Source organism: Cervus canadensis, chromosome 24 (genome assembly GCF_019320065.1).
Source record: "Cervus canadensis isolate Bull #8, Minnesota chromosome 24, ASM1932006v1, whole genome shotgun sequence".
NCBI lineage: Eukaryota > Metazoa > Chordata > Mammalia > Artiodactyla > Cervidae > Cervus > Cervus canadensis.
This window is the reverse complement of record NC_057409.1, coordinates 36,137,467-36,148,382: the sequence shown is the minus strand read 5'-3', so window position 1 is coordinate 36,148,382 and position 10,916 is coordinate 36,137,467. Positions and strand designations below refer to the sequence as shown.

Genomic DNA, 10,916 nt, shown 5'->3' with positions numbered 1-10,916 from the left:
GAACTGTGAAATTAAACTGGTCGACTATGAGCAGCAGTCCTGCTAAGATCCATTCATCTATCCTCATTATTTCACCTTGTGGCTTATTGTGTTTGCTGCTTTCTTTCATTACTCACAAAATTGTCAAATAAGTCCCAGAGGACGCACTGGCACACAGCTTCTTCTGGAAAACAGTGTTTGCAAAGCTTACATAATGGGACCAACGAAGCCAATATGTGAAAAAGCCCAATGTTCTCTTGCCTTGTTAACTGACCTGTGGCTTCAGAAGGAAGAGGGTGAATCTGGATAAGAAACAGAATGAGAAAGCAAATTATCAGGGGACTGACTTGTAGTTTTTTTACTTTAAATGATGGCCGTAAGAATCGAGAATACATGAGACTTTATGACACCGTCCACAGTGGGGAACTATCTTGGGGAAAAAGAAATGACACAAACTGAGTATTCTAGTCAGAGAATATGGGAAGCAGCGGGGCAAAGGCTTTTTCTAATGCGAAGTGTAGGAAAAAATAAACTACTGTGGCTAAGTTGCAGGAGATGAATTACTTCTTCAAGCTTTGTTTGCTCATGAGGTTACAACTGTGGTGCAACTGAAAGCGCTTGTCACTGTTTTTCTTCTGTAGGAAGATGAGCCAGGAACCAGCTCACCAGAGAACAAAGCTAGCTGCCTTACCAACTGAAATGTAATCTTGTGACAAGGTAGGGGGAATGCTCCACACAACACTTTGGAGTCTCTGGGTGGCCTCTGCAAAGCACTGTCCTCTCCACAGCCCTGAAGATGGGGTGCCCTCATTTCTACTTTCATTTGATCAAAGGAGCAAAATAAAAATAACTGAATTTAGCCTTAGTAATATAAGTCATTCAAACGATAGACAAAGGGAATGAAGGGCATTTTAATCAGAGGTACAGGGAACAAAATATAACTTGGGGATGGAAACAAGTGTTTTATAATCTGGCAAATTCTGGTGTGCCAAGTGACACTAAATGGCTGAGTCATGAAAGGAAGTAGTACAGTCATGCCAGGTGACTGAGCATGTCCAACCTCTGTACATACATTTTATAATTATGCCTCATTTAATCTCCCCCCTCCATTCAAAGTTCCCTTCAGAACTGGTCAGCAGGGAAATAAATTTCTACAACGAGACTTTTATTAACCACAGAGTGGATTCTCATATGTACGGGATGGTTAATATACTGCTCTGCTTGAAGCCTAGTAGATTCTTCCTAATTCTCTTAATGATCAGATTTTAAAATGTTTTCCTCTAATAAATCTTTATATTCATAAAGTATTTCCAATCTTGTTTGACTCGACAATGAACAAAATGTCAGCAGCAAGTCCTAGAGAATGAGTATAAAGAAAAAGCCATCATTTACCACTGAAAGAAAATATTTCTTAAGTTTAAACTAGAGCGAACAAGAAGCAGATGACAATGTATGATCGTCATAAAATTTTATTGAGAACCAGTATGTTAAATCCTTTATAGAACATAGAAATACATACAATTCCAGCCCTTTCCAATAAATGGCAATGTAACATTGGCGTAGGATTCCTGAATATCCCAAACGCTTTGTTTTGTACCTGTAGGAGAGAAACAGTTCTTCTACAGCTTAACAACACAGAAGTGGGGTGCTCTGACCTATTTAGGGTGGGCAGCACTGGAGACAGAATTCAGCATGAATAAAGAAGGACTACAAATGAGTTCAAGTGGCTGAAGGAGTAGATGAATAAATGTTCGCTCTTCTCATTTTGTATTTCAAACTCAGTCAAGAGAAGGCAAGGCATTATAAAATCAGACACAAATTAACTAGAGGACATATGAGCAAAGCATATCTTTCAATTAAGTTATGCAGGGACGCTATAATAAAAGAGAGAAAATGGCCACTTTTACCTAAAACTCTACCTACCGTGAAGGCTTTTGATGCCAAATAATTGGAACTGACATCAAAGATGAAAAGGGAGTCAAATGACTGTAAGGATTAAAGACTGACTTCTTGATGGGACCACAGATCAATAGGACTGATGTAAATAATTGATGTGACATTCACAGAAACACACGAGAGGATAAATGAATACTGCCTGACACAATTTTAAGGTTTTACTACCTAGTTTTTACATAGAGATAAAAGATACTACTGAGTTTTCTGGAAAGCAATTTTTGAGAAGTTTTTCATTTTGTTTTGCTTTTTTAACAAAGAAAAATATCTGAGGGAAAAATGATATAGCAGAAACAGAACTGAAATGATGCCTCTTCCTTTCAAAACTAAGAAAACTAGTATAAAATTTCAGTTTCTACCATGGTGTTAGGTTATTAGTCTGAGTTTTATACCCTTTGCCTGAGTTTAAAATCCTATCAAACTTTCTGAGCTCGTAAACATAAATGAAACAAACAATGGCACAAGCATAAAATCTTGCCTGTTTAATCACTGATAACTTAATCATGTCAGTAGTGATAAATTTGCTAACGGATGGCAGTAGCTAAGCTGCAATCCAAATACAAACAAGAATCTTATTCAAAATGTTCTACTCCCTGCCTTGATGTCTTCCTGGAGTTAAAACTAATTAAGATGTTTGATGAAGCACTGTGATCAGTGTCCTCTGGTTAGTAGAAAGTGTTTTTTGTTCTTTTTCCCTTGGTTAGTAAATATAGTAGCTAAAAGTGCAGGTAGAGTATAGTAAGACATTTAACTAAACCATACAGGCTCTACTCTTTCAAGTTGGACACCCATCCAAAGGCAAATTAGCTTTACAGTGAATGCTGACACCTTTGATGTGAAATGCTCACACTCAGGAGAAAGGCAAGGCTGGCACACAGCTTACCAGCAGCACTTCAAAATCTGAGAAGCACAAGCTTGTCCTGACTAACACAAGTCACAGAATAAGCTAATCCTGGGAACTGAGCCAGTGGGCTGTGTCTTAGATCCCACTGTCATTAGCCTTTAAAGGGTCAGGCAGTTTCCAATAATATTAGCTATTTTGGTGCTACCTGGAAAATAATAGGGGATTTCTACCCACAGGAACCAACATACACTCAGTGGGATTTGGTTCAAAGTTCCAGTTAAAAATAGCATATTTCTGTGACCAAGAGAGCCGTGAAATAGGCACATTTAAAATTCTTAGACCCTGTTTTTTAAAGCGGCGAAATGTTTCAAAATCAGTCAATATACATAGAAAAGATGAAACAAGCCTGGGAAAATCAGCAATGTAAGGAGGAGGAATGGGAGCTCATAAGTCATAACATTGGTATGGAATTTAAAGCACCAGGAATTCTTCACCTACCATATAAATAACCAATTCTGAGGGCTCAGAAATTGATGAGTGTTAAAGCCTAGAGTATGCAAAGAGACAAAAGCCATTTGTTCTAACAATGATCACTGGGTAATACTGTCTCAATAAACAGCATTTCTATCAAAAGCTTAGCGATTCTGCCATATAGCATCCCTCCCCCTCTTTAAACAAGTAGAATGCTCTACTATTTAGTGAAAAGACCAACATCTAGATAGATAAGAAGGAAAATATCTTATGGCTTGTACCAAGCAGGCAACACTTCATAAAGCGTAGTCTTTGCAAGATAAGTAAAACACAAGTTAAAGTTTAGAAAGTCAGTCAGAAAGGGTGGATTCAAATCCTGGGTCGTAATACATTCACACATAAAAATCTCATTTCCTGATCTTACTAATTCCAAAGGAGAAACACATTTATATTAATTCTAAAACATATTAGCTTATCTGGAAAAAACAAACTTTTTGTTAGCTTATCTTGAAATAACCATCCAATCAGAATTTTCCTATAACAACCATCCCATTTTAGAAGTTTTTGATAAATGCATTTGATTATACAGCCTGAATGCTCTCCTAAAAGGGGCAAATTTGAAAATATGTTTATCTCTAGTTTAGATAAAGATTGTGAATTTGAAAAATGGTGTTTAGTTGACAACTTTTTCAAATTTTGTCCCCTTTCATAATCAACCACTTAGAGAAAAGCAAAGTCATAAAACTGTTATTAAAATACTAAAGAGAAGAGGTGGAGGGCAATATCAAACAAGAAGCATGTCTTTATCTACATCTAGTTTCTTTTAAATATTTTTAGAACAGTAACAGATGATTATATTCATAAGCTTAAGTAAGAATACAATTGCCCCTAAGTTCTGAAATATATACATATATGCCCTCAAAATATTATACATATCACCTACCCTCCTTTAGGAGAAACTGAAGTTACTTAAGATTTCCTTGGATGTTTTAAAATAAAAGTCAATAACAAAAAGGAACTGAACTAAAGACATATTCTGAAAAAAAAACAGTCAACTAAATTACATACAGAGCTTGACTCTATTGTTGCTTTAGCCAAGGTTTGGTAACAGAGGTTTATGCAGTGAGCTGCAGAGGGGGAGCTTTCCTTTTACAGTTCAAACGCAGGGAACCTGGCTTTTGTGGGCACTAGGAGGTCAGCCAAGAAATATATTGTTCCAGCCATCCCTGAAGGAAAAGAAAGAGTCAAAAGTGATTATACCAAAAAGATGATATTTTTTATAGAGTGGCTTCATTTTGCAGCATAAACAACATGATGATATAATTTATATGATTTAAATGAAGTAGGTGTCTGTTTTTATATGTTGCAGCTCATTAGAGGGGATCACTAGTAAGGTGGCCAGCCTCTTTATGCAGGTAGAAGACAGGAGGGAGGAGGGAGAGTGGGGCCAGGCTGGTTTAAGGCACAGCCCGACCATCGACCATATGTGAGCTCCTTCATCATGGCCCCACTTACCTGTCTGAGCCTCAGAGATCTCACCTATGACATGAGGATAATAATAATATGTATTTCTGATGAGATGATTTATGATTACATCTACAAAATGCCTAGCATGTGCCTGGCTCCATAAATAGCAGTCAGCATAATTACTACTATTGGATCCACGGTGGTCTGGGTGCTAATGGATTTTTAATACTGAGTTATCATATCAGTAAATAAAGAAGTAGTTTAAGAAGTAACTATAAAATTAATTTGTTGATAAAATGCAACATATTACTAAGCAGAGAAGTGGATGCTGATATTATAAGGCAAATAAGTAATGTGTGGAAAATACCTTCAAAGAGGGAGAAGGGGGTGTCCGGTGTTCGGCATCCGTGTTCTCCATAATCTAAGCACCATTCAGCAAACTGAAAATGAGACCAAGTTAAATTATTGAAATGATTTCTTCTAGAGACTCCTAAATGTTGACAGAGGGGTTGTCTCCAAGATTTACTCAGAAAAGTCAAAAACTATTCTAAAGGCAGAGAAATGGATGGTCTAAAAAGAAAGTACAAAGCATGGGAGGAATTCAATGAGCTTCTGAGTCACGTCTCCAGGGCTATCAAAGAAGAAAGGAACAAAACCACCTTACAGCTCCCAGCAACACAACATCACCTGCCAAGGCTGTTGAGTAGAATTATATCCTTTTAAAAAAACAAAAACAAACACTTAATTCAGTTGAATGACTTTTCTTAAACTGTGTTTGTTCTATAGACTTATGGTTTAAAAAAAATAAACAAATTAAGTCAGATTAGCCAGAGCCACTTCTAGGACCTCCTGGGCAAAGGCTGCTGTCTGGCGGCCCTGAATCCCACCTTACAGGCCCTGTACAGGTACTTCGCGTCCTGCGTGAGGTTGTAGAGCGACAGGAAGGCGTAGGCATTCCCCGCGGTGCCGTGGCACAGCCCATACCCCTTCTTCAGCAAGCCGTACTGCCAGATCACGTCGGCACACTGATAGGCATCACTGAGATACCGTTCCTCTTTGAACACCTGCAGAGTCAAGGGACAGTTGATTACAAGGGATATAAAAGACACTTCTACTGACCTTCCTTCCTGATAGGAGAGAAAAGGAGATGGGGAAAGGGAGGAGGAGAACAGGAGGTGGCTTAGTAAGAAAGGGTAAAGAATTCAGAGACACAGAGATAAGTTATATTGGGGGGAAAATTACAATAATTCACTAGCATTTCTTTCATTTTTAAATACATAGCTGGACATAACCTCGTCTGTATGATCTGAGTTTTATATGCATGTGTGTTTGTGGTGGTGTTGTTTTTTAGTTGCTAAGTCTTTTCAGACTCTCTGTGACCCCAGAGACTGAAGCCCACCAGGCTCTTCTGTCCATGGGATTTCCCACATAAGGATGCTGGAGTGGGTTGCCATTTCCTTTTCCAGGGATCTTCCCAACCCAGGGATCAAACCCATGTCTCCTGCATTGGCAGGTGGATTCTTTATCATGGAGCCATGGTGTTTGTATACCTGAATGTTTCTGGTGAAGTAGCCTTGCAAGTAAATATACTTGCAACTTGCTATTATCCTTAGTCACTTTGCAAAGGATAAACACTATCTTCTCTGTAACATGATGTTCTTCACTATTAGAAAGTTTCTTTATACCCTGGAGAAGAAACTGTTTATAAAATTGATTATAAAACACTACACTTTGTCAGAAAAATAGAGATACATCTTTACAATCTTTTGTGACCTCCTAATTCTTTATTAAAGATGTGAAAAATATGTGTGTGTGTGTGTGTATTTTTTTCCCATGCCATATAGCTTGTGGGATCTTAGTTCCTCAACCAGGGACTGAACCCATATCCTCTGCAGTAGAAGGACACAGTCCCAACCACTGGACTGCCAGGGAATTCCTGAGAAATATTTTCTGAGTAGATATTTTTAATATCTCATTGCAGTATAAAAGTAGAGCAAGACAGTTTTAAAAGTTTTTGTATTATATTTGACTTTCTGAAGGCAAAATCTGATATACTAAGAGCTTATGCAGACCATAAGATGCCAGAGACTATTCAGAGTCTATAAAATTGTAATTTGTAGAACACGTACCAGTGAACATCAATATCTTGGTTTACTTCCATTTTTTTTACCCTCAAATAAAAACCTTTGCTTCTTTGATTATGGCTCTGTCATAACATGCTTTTTAGAAGTGATACTTGCATTTTTAAAATTATGGTAAAATATATGTATCAAAGTTACCATTTTAATCATTTAAAGTGGACAATTCAATGGCATTAATTACATCCCCTGTGTTGTTTCAAGATGGTGAAGGAACAGGACGGGGAGACCACTTTCTTCCCTCCAAATTCATCAAAAGAGCATTTGAATGCTGAGCAACTTCCACAAAACAACTTCTGAACACTGGCGGAGGACACCAGGCACCCAGAAAGGCAGCCCATTCTCTTCAAAAGGAGGTAAGACAAAATATAAAAGACAAAAAGAGAGACAAAAGAGTTAGGGACGGAGACCTGTCCTGGGGAAGGAGTCGTGAAGGAGAAGTTTCCATACAGTAGGAAATCCTCTCACAGGTGGGTCTGTGGGGAGTTTTGGAATCTCAGAAAGCAACATAACCGGGAGAAAAAAAAAAAAAAAAACACCACAGAATACATGCCTAACTGCAACTGCGGAAAAGAACTTTCCCGTGAAAGGCTCTAACCTAACACCTAATGCACAGTCTGGCCTGCTCACAGAACAAAGGAGTGAGGGAATACCAAAGGAGAACTAGCCCCCTGCACACGGCCCCTCCCCGCCCAGAGGCAGAGAGGCAGGCTTGAGCCAGAAGGCAAGGGGCTGCTGCAATCACAGCCACAGGGATGGCAGCCTCCACCAAACTGTGAGCAGGCTCCCAGCTGCTAAGCAAGTCTTCCTGAGATTCTGGATGGCTGACACCTGCCAGGAGGGTTGCAGCCTGAGATCAGGTCTCCAGAGGAGACACGCAGCACATTTGAGATGGTGCCCTCGTGGCACACCCAGGAAACCAAGCGGCCGGGACCGGGAAGGTGATTGAGACGCACGGCCCCCCCGGGACAGTGCTCTTGCCAAACACCTGGTTGTCTGAGCCGCCCACATCTGCGAAGGGCACAAAATGCACGCCCAACCCACAGAGACTGAGCCAGAACTGTGTCTCAGTGTCTCCTGAGGAGGTGTGGGTCAGCATGGCCTGCGGCAGGGGCAGGAGCTCTGGGTGCAGCAGACCTGGGTATGGCATAAGCCCTCTTGGAGGAGGTCGCCATTAACCCCACCATAGAGCTGCCAGAACTTACACCTGACTGGGGAAAGAGACTCTTGGAGGGCACAAACAAAATCTTGTGTGCACCACGGCCGACGAGAAAGGAGCAGTGATCCCACAGGAGACTGACCCAGACTTGCCCATGAGTGTCCAGGAGTCTCTGGCAGAGGCGTGGGTTGGCGGTGGCCTGTGGCAGGGTCGGGGGCGCTGAGTGCAGCAGTGCCCAAAAGCATGGACCTTCTGAAGGAGGTCACCATTATCTCCATTACCTCCACCATAGTTTGGCCTCAGGTCAAACAACAGGGAGGGAACACAGCCCAGCCCACCAACAGAAAACTGGATTAAAGATTTATTGAACATGGCCCCACCCATCAGAACAAGATCCAGTCTCCCCACCCAGTCAGTCTCTCCCATCAGGAAGCTTCCATAAGCCTCTTATCTTTATCCAACAGAGGGCAGACAGAATGAAAACCACAATCACAGTAAACTAACCAATCTGATCACATGGACCACAGTCTTGTTTAGCTCAATGAAACTATGAGCCATGCCATGTGAGGCCACCCAAGACTGATGGGTCATGGTGGAGAGGTCTGACAGAATGTGGTCCACTGGAGAAGGGAATGGCAAACCACTTCAGTATTCTTGCCTTGAGAACCCCATGAACAGTAGGAAAAGGCAAAAAGATAGGACACTGAAAGATGAACCCCCCAGGTCGGTAGATGCCCGATATGCTACTGGAGAAGAATGGAGAAATAACTCCAGAAAGAATGAAGAGATGGAGCCAAAACAAAAACAACACCCAGTTGTGGATGTGAAGGGTGATGGAAGTACAATCTGACACTGTAAAGAGCAATACTGCATAGGAACCTTGAATGTTAGGTCTATGAATCAAGGCAAATTGGAAGTGGTCAAACAGGAGATGGCAAGAGTGAACATCGACATTTCAGGAATCAATGAACTAAAATGAACTGGAATGGGTGATTTAACTCAGATGACCATTATATCTACTACTGCGGGCAAGAATCCCTCAGAAGAAATGGAGTAGCCATCACAGTCAACAAAAAGAGTCCAGAATGCAGTACTTGGATGCAATCTCAAAAACGAGAGAATGATCTCTGTTCGTTTCCAAGGCAAACCATTCAATGTAATGGTAATCCAAGTCTATGCCCTGACCAGTAATGCTGAAGAAGCTGAAGTTGAACAGTTCTATGAAGACCTATAAGACCTTCTAGAACTAACACCAAAAAAAGATGTCCTCTTCGTTTTGGGGTCTGGAATGCAAAAGTTGGAAGTCAAGAGCTATCTGCAGTAACGCAAATTTTGGCTGAGGAATACAAAGAAGCAGGTCAAAGGCTAACAGAGTTTTGCTAAGGGAATGCACTGGCCATACCAAACACCCTCTTCCAACAACAGAAGTGAAGACTCTACACATGGACATCACCAGATGGTCAACACTGAAATCAGATGATTATATTCTTTGCAGCCAAAGATGGAAAAGCTCTATACAGTCAGCAAAAACAAGACTGGAAGCTGACTGTGGCTCAGATCATGAACTCCTATTTGCCAAATTCAGACTGAAATTGAAGAAAGTGGGGAAAACCACTAGACCATTCAGGTATGACCTAAATCAAATCCCTTACTATTATACAGTGAAAGTGACAAATAGATTCAAGGAATTAGAACTGATAGACAGAGTGCCTGAAGAACTATGGATAGAGGTTCGTGACATTGTACAGGAGGCAGGGATCAAGACCATCCCCAAGAAAAAGAAATGCAAAAAGGCAAAATGGCTGTCTGAGGAGGCCTTACAAATAGCTGAGAAAAGAAGAGAAGCTAAAGGCAAAGGAGAAAAGGAAAGATATACCTATTTGAATGCAGAGTTCCAAAGAACAGCAAGGAGAGATAAGAAAGCCTTCCTCAGTGATCAATGCAAAGAAATAAAGGAAAACAACAGAATGGAAAAGACTAGAGATTTCTTCAAGAAAATTAGAGATACCAAGGGAACATTTCATGCAAAGCTGAACACAATAAAGGACAGAAATGGTATGAATAGAAGCAGAAGATATTAAGAAGAGGTGGCAAGAATACACAGAAGAACTATACAAAAAAGATCTTCATGACCCAGAAACAATGATGGTGTGATCACTCACCTAGAGTCAGACATCCTGGAATGCGAAGTCAAGTGGGCCTTAGGAAGCATCACTATGAACAAAGCTAGTGGAGGTAATGGAATTCCAGTTGAGCTATTTCAAATCCTGAAAGATGACACTGTGAAAGTGCTGCACTCAATATGCCAGCAAATTTGGAAAACTCAGAGTGGCCACAGGACTGGAAAAGGTCAGTTTTCATTCCAATCCCAAAGAAAGGCAATCCCAAAGAATGCTCAAAACTACCACACGATTGCACTCATCTCACACTCTAGCAAAGTGATGCTCAAAATTCTCCAAGCCAGGCTTCAGCAATACATGAACCATAAACTTCCAGATGTTCAACCTGGTTTTAGAAAAGGCAGAGGAACCAGAGATCAAATTGCCAACATCTGCTGGATCATTGAAAAAGCAAGAGAGTTCCAGAAAAACATCTATTTCTGCTTTCTTGACTATGCCAAATCCTTTGACAGCGTGGATCCCAATAAACTGTGGAAAATTTTGAAAGAGACGGGAATACCAGACCACCTGACCTGCCTCTTGAGAAACCTATATGCAGGTCAGGAAGCAACAGTTAGAACTGGACATGGAGCAACCATGGAGCAACAAGCAACAGACTGGTTCCAAATAGGAAAAGGAGTATGTCAAGGCTGTATATTGTCACCCTGCTTATTTAACTTATATGCAGAGTACATCATGAGAAACGCTGGGCTGGAGGAAGCACAAGCTGGAATCAAGATTGCTGG

The 10,916-nt window shown here is 40.6% G+C and overlaps 1 protein-coding gene across 3 annotated transcripts in view; it reads right to left on the bottom strand.

Annotated features, from left to right (window-relative positions):
- Positions 1-1,432: 1,432 nt before the first annotated feature.
- The window catches only part of LANCL1 (LanC like 1), a 47,573-nt gene continuing 38,089 nt past the window's right edge, over positions 1,433-10,916 (bottom strand). For all 3 annotated transcript variants that reach the window (XM_043445089.1, XM_043445090.1, XM_043445091.1), the window contains exons 8-10: positions 5,602-5,778; positions 5,082-5,154; positions 1,433-4,473 (exon numbers count right to left, since the gene is read on the bottom strand). In XM_043445089.1, the coding sequence (XP_043301024.1) occupies positions 4,397-4,473; positions 5,082-5,154; positions 5,602-5,778 (327 nt within the window). In that variant the 3' untranslated portion in view covers positions 1,433-4,396. The remainder of the gene's footprint in view (positions 4,474-5,081; positions 5,155-5,601; positions 5,779-10,916) is intronic.